This window comes from Crocuta crocuta, unplaced genomic scaffold (assembly GCF_008692635.1).
Source record: "Crocuta crocuta isolate KB4526 unplaced genomic scaffold, BGI_CrCroc_1.0 scaffold56, whole genome shotgun sequence".
NCBI lineage: Eukaryota > Metazoa > Chordata > Mammalia > Carnivora > Hyaenidae > Crocuta > Crocuta crocuta.
The window spans coordinates 4563479-4576279 of record NW_027531334.1 but is presented as its reverse complement, the minus strand read 5'-3'; the positions used below and the strand labels follow the sequence as shown (position 1 = coordinate 4576279).

Sequence of the window (12801 nt, the reverse complement as noted above, 5' to 3'; positions counted from 1 at the left end):
TAAGAAAGCTTTTAGTCATGGGAAAATAGGCAGTGTAGGATTATGATCCCTGAAAGAAGGAAAACAAAGTGAGTTCCTCCAACGTTTCCTCTTTAGGCAGTTTCCAGGGTACAGCTCAGTGACAGGGATTTGAAGCAGAGAATGATGGTTTCAGAGAGTAAAAGAGACATTGGAATTCAGGGAGGACAAGTGATTAGAATTTGTGGAGGAAAATACTGGAAAGCCAAGAGCATCAGAGAGCGCGCACGTTGTTTAGAGATCTACAGAAGGGTCCTCTCAAGTCTTTGGTTCAGTACTGATCTGTGTACATGGGAGAGGAACCTTTTGAGATGGGGGAAAGAACCAACAGAAAGCCTTAGATCTAACCAACAATTCTGGCATTCACACAAGGCTGGGAAAACATCATGTTCTCCCCTTTCAGAATACCCATTCAGGGGGGCATTGGTAGAATCTTAAGAGGAAGCAACAGCAAAATTGCTAGACAGGGAAGGGTACAGAGAAGTTAACTAAAATATTGAGGTATATGAGAAAAGTAACTTCAGAAAGCCAGTAAAATCTACAGCCAGGAGATTTATTCCCTTCAGAGAAGACAGAAATAATGTAATTTAAAATTGACTTTAAAATAAAATTTTAAGTTCCTCAAAGATAAAAGCTTCTATTAATGATGGCATAAGTTATTCAGACTAACTCTCCATTAGGAGGGGTGCAATATAAAAAACCATTGAAAACTTCAAAGAGGTAAGACATATAGTGAGAAGTCTAACTAGAGCAGAATCTGGGAGAAGGTAAAAACAGAAATAAGCCTAGCACTGAAAGCTGCATTCAGTCTGAGGGCTTTTGAGAATTCAGAACACCTGAGATGCTAAGATTTTGAGAGCCTTGAGAAGACAGAGAAAACTTCTAAGTGTAGTTCTGCTTAATATGGGATGTCTAATAACCCTTCTTTTATTCACTATCCAAAGCTTACATTTTCAGACTAGTAGTAAACTAGAAGTAAACCAGCCTTCTTATACACTTCTAGGTTTATAATTACCTGAGTGGTCTGATTTTTTTTTTAATTTTTTATGTTTTTTATTTTTGAGAGAGTGTGTGCACACGTGAGTGTGGGAGGGGCAGAGAGATAAGGAGATACAGAATCTCAAGCAGTCTCCAGGCTCTGAGCTGTCGGCACAGAGCCTGATGTGGGGCTCGAACCCACATCCACTATTCCGTGAATAGTGGAATCATGACCTGAGCTGAAGTCAAGACGCTTAACTGACTGAGCCACCCAGGCGCCCCTGAGTGGTCTGATCTTAAATTCAGGAGATCCTGGACCTGGTTAGTGATTTCAGGAGCTTGGTAGAAGAAAACTCCAATTTTTTCTGGTCTGGAAGAAAAGTACTTTATTTTAGACTTCAGATTATTTCTATCTCAATTATTCAAACACAGGCATATAGTTTCCTTGAGTAGGCAGGCATACAAGTAAAGAAGACTCCATAAGCAGCAGCCAGCACAAGTAAGACAACAGAAACAGACCTGCAAAGATAAAAGATGATAGAATTATCAGACATAGACTATCAAATAGCATCACTTAACATTTGAAGAGATAAGTCAATCTATAAAATTCCTGCAGAGAACAAGAAATTATTTTTAAAAAATTACATAATAGTTTGCCCTGAAGTAGAGAAGTAATTTTTAGTATATAAAAGCAGTTAACCATAAAAGGTAAATAAAAACTGATAAATTTTGGTACATTTGAATTAAAAATTTCTGCTTATCAAAACACATCACAGGTCCAAAACAGTAGAGGATATTTTTACCACATCATCAAAAAAGGGTTCTCCTCCCAGATCAATAAGAAGAAGCCATTGGTTTTAATAGGGACTTTGTAGAAGAAATTCCACATGGCCTATAACCACGAAAAGACCCTTAACCTCATTCATAATGTGAGAAATTAAAAATACAGTCTCAATGATAATACCATTATATACAAACAAGATTCACAAACATTGGGAAGTCAGACACTATGAACTTGTGGTGAGTCTTTGGACCAGTAGGAGCTCTAAGATCGGGAGTAATTTGGTACTTTGGAAAGCTGTTTTGGCATTATCTGGTAAAACTGAAAATAAAAATAGCAGTAGTAATTCCACTACGAGGGATAGACTAGGGAAGCATCTGACAAATATGCCAAGGTACATGAATGAGAATGTTTCTTATAGAATTGTTTATTCTAAACAGGAAACTGCACCAATGTCCAATGGTAAATAAACCATACAACAGTTAAAATTAATTAGGCAATTGCATGTAAATTTAAATGATCTAAAAATTAAAAGTTAAAAATGAATTCCAGAATAATAAACTAAGACTAATTGTTCTCAAATAAATTAATCTCAAGAACACAAAGGTGAGTCAAAGAAAAACTGTTACAAATATGCATATAGTCCAATACTATTCGTGTAAAGTTCAGAAATAGGTAAAATGCAGCTGTTATTTAGATTTGCATGTGTTGCTTGTAGACCTATCATGAAAAGTAAACAAAAATATATTTCCAATAATGATTTTATACTTAGGCAGGTAGGTGTCAAGGTCAGGAAGAGGCATGTTGAGGGACCTGGGAAGTGCTAATGCTTGTTTTTGAATTAAGATGTATGGTGGTTACATAGATGTTTACTATAAAGTGTTCATTACGTGTGTTGTATGTACTTTTCCTATTGCTATTTTATAGCAATACATCTTATACATAAGGAAATACATAAATATTAACATCCCTTAAGACAATTATGAAACAAAAAAATAGATATAAATCAAGAACAGATGGCACTGAAAGAACTAGTTGGACATTTTGGGAATGAAAAGAAGTTATTGAGATAAAAACTTAATATACAGAATAAACTGTAGGCTTGAGTCAAATAATTCCTGAAGTGAGACTGAGGAATTTATACAGAAAGAAGTACATAAAATTTGCTGGAAAATGTGAAGAGATAGTTACTATAATAGAAGGTAGATTGAAAGGACCTAAACATTGAGGATACTTTTCACCTGCTGAGGAGCTTTCTTATACTAGAAAAAGGTAATGGGATCTACATGCTAAGCATAACTATTATTGACATTATACTTTAACAGTGTAGGTTCCGGGGCGCCTGGGTGGCTTAGTCGGTTGAGCGTCCGACTTTCGCTTAGGTCATGATCTCGCGGTTCGTGGGTTCGAGCCCTGCATCGGGCTCTGTGCTGACTGCCAGCTCAGAGCCTGGAGCCTGTTTCAGTCTGTGACTCCCTCTCTCTCTGACCCTCCCCTGCTCACGCTGTCTCTCTCTCTCTCCTAGAAATAAATAAAAAATATTTAAAAAACAAAAAAAACAAAAACAAAAAAACAATGTAGGTTCCATACTTGTAACTTAATTTATATTTTCTGTAAACATTTTTCCTGCAATATGAAGCAGTATATCTAAAAACTATATTCCCCCCTTTCAGAGTGATAATACTTACAGTCTCATAAGGGAAATTATGATCCAGTTTACAGGACATTTTCATATGCTAACTGGGGAGAACTCAGCAGTCACTAAAGAAAAATGTATACTAGGGAGAACTGTCCTCAAGATTATAAAGTTTCTCTTAGCTTCTTGTTTGTCTTGGTTTATGATCCTCTCGTTCTAAGAATCCAGTTGATGTTGGTATTATTTAAAAGTGTGTGTAGATTTTATGTGCATTTGCTTCTAAATTTATGAAATATGGGTAGATATGGCTTGGAAGCATGTAAATATTAAAATATAACTAATTCTTTTTTAAAATTTAAACAGTTGAACCCACTGTAAGCCTGATAAAAGGGCCAGATTCTTTAATTGATGGCGGAAATGAAACGGTAGCAGCCATTTGTATCGCAGCCACTGGAAAACCAGTTGCACACATTGACTGGGAAGGTGATCTTGGTGAGATGGAATCCACTACAACTTCTTTTCCAAATGAAACAGCAACAATTGTCAGTCAGTACAAGCTGTTTCCAACCAGGTTTGCTAGAGGAAGGCGAATTACTTGTGTTGTAAAACATCCAGCCTTGGAAAAGGACATCCGATATTCTTTCATATTAGATATACAGTGTAAGTAAATGATAACGTTTACTTTTTAAATATATCATGCATTTTATTTTAATTTTCTTCCTTTGACATGATTCAATGTCAGACTTTTTAGTTCGAATATTTAGTATTCAGATATTCTTACAGCTTTTCCTTGTTGACCTTTTCTTTCTTCATTTTTAAAAATATGTTCATGGAAATTTCATGTAACCAGAACATTTTTTTATTAGTTTGTAAAGATGGAGAGTGACTTTAAAGTTGCTTTCCAACTTAAAATTATTTAATCTTATCCTTTTTAGACCGGACTTAAGCCAATTGTGGGAATATTTATACCTCAAAATGTACAATACTTCAAGATAAACTTCTCCAATCCAGTTAATTTAGTTATTGTTTTTCAGTTTTATTCATACTACCCATGATGTTTTCAGCAAAAATCTTTCATTGCCTAGGTGCATTTTATTTGTGTGAAAACCTGTGTGTTTCACTACTGCTTTTTTTTACATCTGATTTTATTGATCATGTTACAGAGTAAGACGGTATTTTAGAGACATCATTGGGATCATAAGCATTGTAGATAAGTTCAAAGCTTGCCCATGTTGTATTTTTATTTTTTTGTTAAGGGATGCTCCCTTGTGTGTAAAGTTTGTATATGTGTATATGTATGTGTGTATACTTTTTCCTGTACATTTTTTCAGTTGGTATGTTCTTTATGTAGCATTTAAAAATTTTGAGCAGAAGAAAAAGTAATAATGCAGCTAGCTTATAACAAGGAAAATGAATAGGTGCTGTTACAGTTTTCATTCTTAGTGTTTTGTTTTTGATATGATGTGTGGAATTTTAAATTGTACATACTCATTACACTTTGTGTAATGGTTTCTAAAGCTAATTCTAAGAATCTTTTTCAACATTTATAGGGTTGAACTTGGGAACTTAATCTTATGTGAATGTTATTACCATTTTATTCTGGAGTGCAGATACCTTCTTTTCACTTCTCTGGAGAATCCAATTAAAATTTCTCTTTTTCCTTTTCCTACCTTACTTTCACAGACTTAACTTTTTCCTTTTTCTTGTAAAATTCAGATCCCAATTGTAAGTACTATTAATATTTTCCTCGTATATATTTTGTCCTTCCTTGTATTTAGTAATGACTGAAATTCTTCTTCAGTTTGTATTACATATGTTACTCTTTTTTGGTTGGTATTTGCTTGAATGCAATCCTAAATATATAAAAATATTTCTTTTAATGTAAGGCATATAATTATGGCTTAGATTTATTGACTTGTTCTTTAAATGTTAGAATACTCATGAGTTTTTTCTTTAAGTGAGACCTATAAAACATGTGAACAAAATTTAAAGAGATAAAATTTTATATCCAGACTTCATATCAAAGTTTGGAGGTATTCTTTGGGAATACCTTGCTTAGTACTTGTTCTTTCCTCTTATTAAAAGAAAGTGAACACACAGATATCTGTACTGTTCTTTCAGTAACATTTTGTAGTACCAATTTTAAGTTATAAAAATGTTTGTTAATTCTGGTATTTATGAGGCAGGCATTTCGTTCTTAAAATTACTAAGGTAGTTAATTGTTCCTTAGTAAAGGTTTAATTTTTTACCACATTTTTTGTAAACCTTGGTTGATAGTAGATCAAGTTTCCCTGGCAGAATTAAACTGACCTAGTCTGTCTGTAACTTCCCACCTGGTCATGTACTATTTATCTAGTTTACTGCATAACTCACAGCAGGCCCCTGTACCATGCATAAGTGATATTTCCCTAGGAAGCCTTTCATGATCTTTCTCAGCCCCATCCCCAATCTAAATTAAGCCTTTCTTATCTTCTCTGTATTATCCTGTTCTTTCCTTTCTTGGCTCTCATAACAGGTTTTTGTGAATACTTTTAAATTATTCTCTTCCTTATTAAAAGCTATTAGAAAATAAATATTATGAATGCAGAGTCTATATGTATACCAAATTCCTGAAACAGTTCCTGCCCTTATTAGCAGTTAGACAATATGATGATTGAATGAATGGTTAGTATTGGATTGTATAGTTGGAAGGCATAAATTTATATTGCTGGTAGATAGGGATAATTGCTCATTTAACTAATTATATTGCACATGTACCAAAGGATGTTTGGGTGCAATGGATAAAATGTCATGTTTTAGAACAGTTGAGGCCATAAATAACTTACTTTAGTTTTAATTTTAGCCTTAGAAAGTTTGTGTCACATCCCATCTCAACTTACCCATAGAATATTAGTTGCTTATAATACAGAGAATTTAATCTCTGTGATTGATTTTGTATCTCTTAGGGGTTATTTTCTTTCAGATCAAACATTTTTTTTTTTAAAACACAGTTGTATATGGTGACTTGGTATTTAAATGCCATTTCTCATCAAATTAGGTAGTATAATGTATTTCCTTTGTTCATATATCTGTGTTTCTCATAATAGAACTCTTAAATTTTGTTCTTGGTGATTATAGGTTTGTGAATATTCTTACATTCAGTGTCCATAATAACTAGAACTGTATACATGCTCATAGTTGCCTAGGGTTTGGGTACTCATTGTACATTCAGGCACTCATTCTTTCAGTCTACTAATATTTATTAACTACTGTCTTCCGCAGTCTGTTATGTTAATGCCTTATCATTTTATATTGCATTTATCATTAACAAAATATAATTTGTCCTGTTATGCATTTATTTTATAGATGCTCCTGAGGTTTCAGTAACAGGCTATGATGGGAATTGGTTTGTAGGAAGAAAAGGTGTTAATCTCAAGTGTAATGCTGATGCAAATCCACCACCCTTCAAATCTGTGTGGAGCAGGTAATAATATCAGATACTTCTAAAGAGAAATTATTTAAAAGTAAAAAGTATTCTTAAATGCATAATTAATTTTTTTATCCGTGTAATACATGATCATAGTAATAGTTGAAAATTAAATTGTTTCTGAGTGTTCTCCTGTCCCACCTCCATACCCTACCTGCTGTTCTGTTTCTCAGAGGCTACTTTTTAGCAGTTCCTTCTGGTAGTTACCATCATATGTTGTAAATTGCTACTTTTTTTTTTTTTTTGCTACTTCATAATACTATTTATTGCCTACTATTGTGGCAGATGAAAATTTAATTTTATATCTACCCCTTCACACACAAACATACCTATATATGTAACCCTACCTTTATAAGTCCCAGTGAAATTCAGCTATTTTTAGTTAAACTCCGTAATTATTGTTTGCCTCCCTATGACAAGTAAATACTGTTTGCTGACAACTTAGTAGTATACCAGAATTCTGTTTTCTTTCATCTAAGATCTTTGTTTTTCCTGAAGCTAATCATTCTTAGCCTAAAAGAATATCCTTAATTCTCTTTATCTGTGAAATTTCAAACTGTTAATACTAAGGTTTTCATTTATATTTCTCAGTATTTGGGGCTCCCCTTTAGTCTTGAGACTTCTGTTAACTATGTATAATTTTCCCTTTTTTTTTTCCTGATAATTCCCCCTCCTTTTTTTTTTTGGTTTGCATTTACCAGACTTATTTATTGTATATTAAATATCCTTTCTTATTTTCAAACAGTTTTTTGTTTTTCCTAGATTTCCTTGATTTTTTTCCCCCCCAATTGACTTACTGATGTAAAACATTCTGGGGGTGACTTTCTTCTTTCTCTGTTCTTTTCATAGCATTTATTTTATGGATATAATGTCTTCTTGTTTTTTCTCAGGAATACAGTACTAAAGTTATTTCCTCAGAGAGTTTTTTCTGCTTCCTACTTACTGTCTGTTTTTTTCTTCAAGTTCTTTTGTTTTTTTGTTTTGCCTGTATTTAGTAGATATTCCTTAATTTTCTCAGCTTTCTAGTCGTTTTAGGGTGATGTATTAAAATGCCCGGAAACTCTGTCTTTAGAGTGGGGATTGAATACTCATTAGTAGATTCCATTTAGAGTGATCAGATAGAGAGAATTCTTTCCCTAGAGAAGCTTCATTCAGATGTCACTTAGGAAGAGGGAAAGCCTTTTTTCATAGCCGTTCAGTTTTTTTTTTTAATATTTCTAAATCAAGAGTGTCTAGTATCTGTACAGAGTTGAGAAAGGAGTCTGTTGTTTTTTCAGCTTTCAACTAATCTCCTTAATTCCTAGCCCTCTGCTTCGCTCTGGCTTTCTGTAGTACAGTGATTCAAACTCCAAATCTTGGGTTCTTTGGAGCAGTTTGACTGCCTTCCCATTCATATGCCTCCTGGAAGCACTTCTTCAGCCCAAAGTGGAGCATTTCAGCCTTGGCACTGTTGACATTTGGGGCTGGATAAATCTTTCTTTTGGGAGGGAGTTCTGTGAATTGCAGGATGTTTAGCCACATCTCTGGCCTCAAACCATCACCCCCACCCCCAACCCTATAATCTCCAGACATGCCAGTTGTCCCCCGGGGACAAAATCAATCCTGATTGAGTGGCTTAAAGCATGTATTTTCGCCATTACTTTTCCATCTTCTAAAAGTTTGTTGAAACATCTTGTCTGATGAATTGTGCCTCCTGTTCTGTTTCTCCTTGTGGGTTTTTAATAGCTTTCAATTCCTTTACCCTTGTTTTAGGTGGAATTTTGTGGGAGCAAAGAAACAGTATATTTGGTTAATCTGTTGTCTTTAAGCAAAGGTACAGTTTTTAAAGTAGAGAAGGTTTTTTTCATTTACATTTTCTTAAAAGTGGGAAGCAGTCATTGATTAAGATGTGTGATAGGTTATTTCTAAATGTCATACAATTCTGAGTTCCCTTCCTAGTGTGTGTACTTGGAGATTCTTTTTGAGTATGATGCCTAACCTCTAATTCTTTGTTTCTTCACCGATAGAAGTATGTCATAGAGTTGTGAGTGTAGAGACAATGAATATAAATGAAGTAGCGTAAGTGAAAGAGTATAGAAAGTGCTTAGCATGTCATTTGCTGTGAGTTTAATGTGATACTTAGATTTTTTTATGACTGTGACTTATTTGAATAAGCAACTTTAAAGGATTATAAGCTATTTTTCTATTTCTCAGAATTAAAGGGATTAGAATTTGGGCCTCAAAGTGTAGAGAGGTAATTGGTAAGATTTATATACTCCATATTCATTCTCACCCTCCTAGGAAAATTCACCTTTTGAAAGCGTGTGCTTGTACTAATGTTGTTTTCAGAGTCTTCATAGAAGAGGTAGGGTGTTTCTATTTTTTAAAAAGCCATGTAAGAATATTATCTTTTTTCTTCAGTGCTAAATTAAGGTTCCAGCACCATAAAAGATTTTGATTGTTCTTTTACCTACTATCCTTGGATTTGCAGAACAAAATCATTCCTCCTGTGGTACAGTGTTGGTTTTGTTTCTTTCTACTTTTTTATTATTTTTAAATTTTTATTCCCTTTGTAATTAGTTGTTGGTCTTCTACTGCATAGTTAGATCATTGAAAGCAAGAAACTGATCTAGTTTACTTGTGAATCTCAGCAACAGTAGCAGAGTAGGGTATGATTAGTAGTAAGCTACTGGTAATTAAATAATGGATGGCCAAATGAATGAATGGACTTTTTGAAAATCTACTTAACTCAAACCGTAATACTTGAGTGCCTGGTTTAATTGACTTTTTGTCCTCTTTAAAAAAAATTACTCATGGGCTTTAGAAAAAATTTAAAAATAAATAACCTCTTGGTGTGTTTTTTGGTACCCAAAGGTTGGCAATATGATGTATAACAATACACTTAATTCCATTACAATGAATGGCTTTAGAATTGTAGTGGGATTTTATTCTTATTGTGGTTTATGCTAATGTAGGATAGGACCTCTTAGCCAAATTAGTATAGACATACTAATTTATTAATAATTTAAAAAATTGTTATTGATGCCAAATGGTGTCTTGGTTTTTACTGTCACAGATCCTCACCTTAAAATTGAGATTATTTTGGGGCGTCTAGGTGGCTTAGTCGGTTAAGCGTCCGACTTTCGCTTAGGTCATGATCTCGCGGTTCGTGGGTTCGAGCCCCGCGTCGGGCTCTGTGCTGACTGCCAGCTCAGAGCCTGGAGCCTGTTTCAGTCTGTGACTCCCTCTCTCTCTGACCCTCCCCTGCTCACGCTGTCTCTCTCTCTCTCTCTCCTAGAAATAAATAAAACATTAAAAAAAAAAATTGAGATTATTTTATAAAGAAGACCTTTTTGTTGCTTTAGAAACTAATGCTCTTTGGATAGAGCACAGTCTAATTTTGCTCAGTATGAAATCTGTTATAGAAGGTGCTAAAATGTACTTAAATGATACAGCTCTTCATTAAGAAATTTATAGATATATCATGAATAGATCTGTGCACTGAGAATTATTTGTAATTCCTTTGATACTGTATGTCTCCAAATAATATATTTTTCTAATTTTCCTGTTTTCTGAATTTGAGTCTTTAAGATCACATAATTTTTTTCTCTACTTCTTTCTCATTTTAATATGTTGGCCTACTTCCACTTCTATCATTTGGTATTGTGAAAGAATGGTTATTTTTTCTTTTTTTTTCCTGAAAGAATGAGTATTCTTAATGGATTTTGTCTGTTCATTTTTGTTGACAATTCACATCTTATATACTTTCATTTCATAGTGAATTTTACCTAAAGGATGCCATTTCTTCCACTAACATCTCAAATGTGTGATATCTTATTTAAATAGCTGTCAGTGAATAAAATCTGAAGATACATAAAATAATTTCATGCTTTTTAAAATCTAGGTTGGATGGACAGTGGCCTGATGGTTTATTGGCTTCAGACAATACTCTTCATTTTGTCCATCCATTGACTTTCAATTATTCTGGTGTTTATGTCTGTAAAGTGACCAATTCCCTTGGTCAAAGGAGTGATCAAAAGGTCATCTACATTTCAGGTAAGTTACTATCTACTGGCAAAATGAGTTAATTAAATTATTCCTTTAACAGTAGTCATAATAACACTATGTTCTAGTTGGTAATTTATACTTGGCTAAGATACACATTCTGCAATGTGAGGTTTTCCAAATAATCTAAAAGAGATATAATGAAGGAGCCCTACCTGAAACATGTATAAAAAGTGGCATACATAGAAGTGTCAAAATGTCTATGCAATAAGCTTGTACACATTTTAAGACCTTTGCATGTAGTTACTTTTCCAGTTATCGTATTAAGTATTCCTTTTATAGGTGGTGTGTACCTTTCTAGGTTTTCTCATCTTTACACCGAGAACATCTTTACACTGGGTTTATTTGTTTTTGGTGGCTACTCTGAACACAAGTGGTCTCATCAATAAAATGGGATATTGAATTTGACCTGGCTTATTAAACAACATGTTTTGTCATTCAGTATGAAACTATATCATCTTGGATTACTGAGAGGTTAAGTAGGAATGCTATTGAAAATGTGCTAATAAAATAAAATTTATTTAAGATATTTATTATTACCAATTTGTTTTACTGTGAACATTTTTGTTAATTTGAATATATAAATTTGGGTACTCACAAAATACCATTAGAGCTAGAAATACATTTTTCATGGGTGTGGCTGTAACAAATTATCAATGGAATGCTCATTTATAAAAATTTTATAAGATACTTTGAGCATCTCCTTGTTGACTATGAGAATATAGCAATCTTCATGCCTAAAAGATGGAAAAGGGAAAAGGAAGAGAACTTTGAGAAAAGCAGGTTTGTATGGTAATTATGTAATGGATAGTTAAGGTTTTTATCTCTGTTCTGATCTAAAACTAAGTAAGAGAAATTTTAAGCTTGCTTTAATGTTATATTCTCATCTTTGTATGATCACTCAATCTAGGAACAGTCCCTCATATTATTTCTCTTAGCATTTCCCACAATTTGTAGTTTTATGCGTACTTGTGTACTTATTATCCACCCTCACATTTAACCATGTTGCATTTGCCTCATTTACCTTTGAATCCACAGCACTTAGTGTCTGGCACATGATAGGCATGATGCAAATATACTTCTGCATGAGTCTCACAAGAAGCTTAGAGCTGTGTACATCTCTGGCTAGCTAGCTCTTTCTGCCAGCAGCAGTGCTTTGGTGGAAATCAGATTGAGATTAAATATTAGTTTATTGGTCTCCCTTTCTTTTCCTTAAAGGTTTTTTTTTTTTTTAAGGTTCTTAAAGCCATAGGGAATGCATATTTAAAAGCAGTTACCAGAGGACTGCTTACTTTTTGTTTCTGTTGTATAGTTTGGTATGGGATATTATATGTAAATCTCAGACTCAGTGTATTATTATGTAATCATTTAAATATTGAGGCTTAATTTGGGCATTCTTATATATATGATTCCGTTGATAATACCCTAAGTTTGTATTTTTTGGCATTCTGGATCCACTTCTCAGTACTTTTGACTTACATGTTCAACTGCCTATTAAAGATCACTGACTCTTTGTAGAAATATAATAGGTATTTATGGCTTAACATTCAAAACTGAGGTCCTGATCTTATGCCTCTTGCCATTTGCCCTCTTTCTCTAACAATCTCCGTCCTTTCTTCTGTCATTGGTAACTCCATCCTTACCTTTGCTCAGGGTTTAATCCTTGATGCTTATTCTTGATTTCAGTTCTCTCATATCCCACCCAGTCCATCAACAGGTCCATAGCAATATGGACCTGTCTTCCAATATGTTATATGCAGAACCTTATATTTCTCCACTTTTACTGTGAGTATTCTGACCCAAGCCATCAGGAACCCTTACTCCACTATCTATTTTAAATGTTTATTGTTTTGAGAGACAGAGGTGGGGGGGGGGCGG

At 33.8% G+C, this 12801-nt stretch overlaps 1 protein-coding gene across 1 annotated transcript in view; it reads left to right on the top strand.

Moving 5' to 3' along the window:
* The window catches only part of NECTIN3 (nectin cell adhesion molecule 3), a 123910-nt gene that overhangs the window by 44637 nt on the left and 66472 nt on the right, over nucleotides 1-12801 (top strand). The window contains exons 6-8 of the mRNA XM_077771866.1: nucleotides 3777-4073; nucleotides 6759-6876; nucleotides 10763-10914. Coding sequence (XP_077627992.1) covers nucleotides 3777-4073; nucleotides 6759-6876; nucleotides 10763-10914 — 567 coding nt within the window. The remainder of the gene's footprint in view (nucleotides 1-3776; nucleotides 4074-6758; nucleotides 6877-10762; nucleotides 10915-12801) is intronic.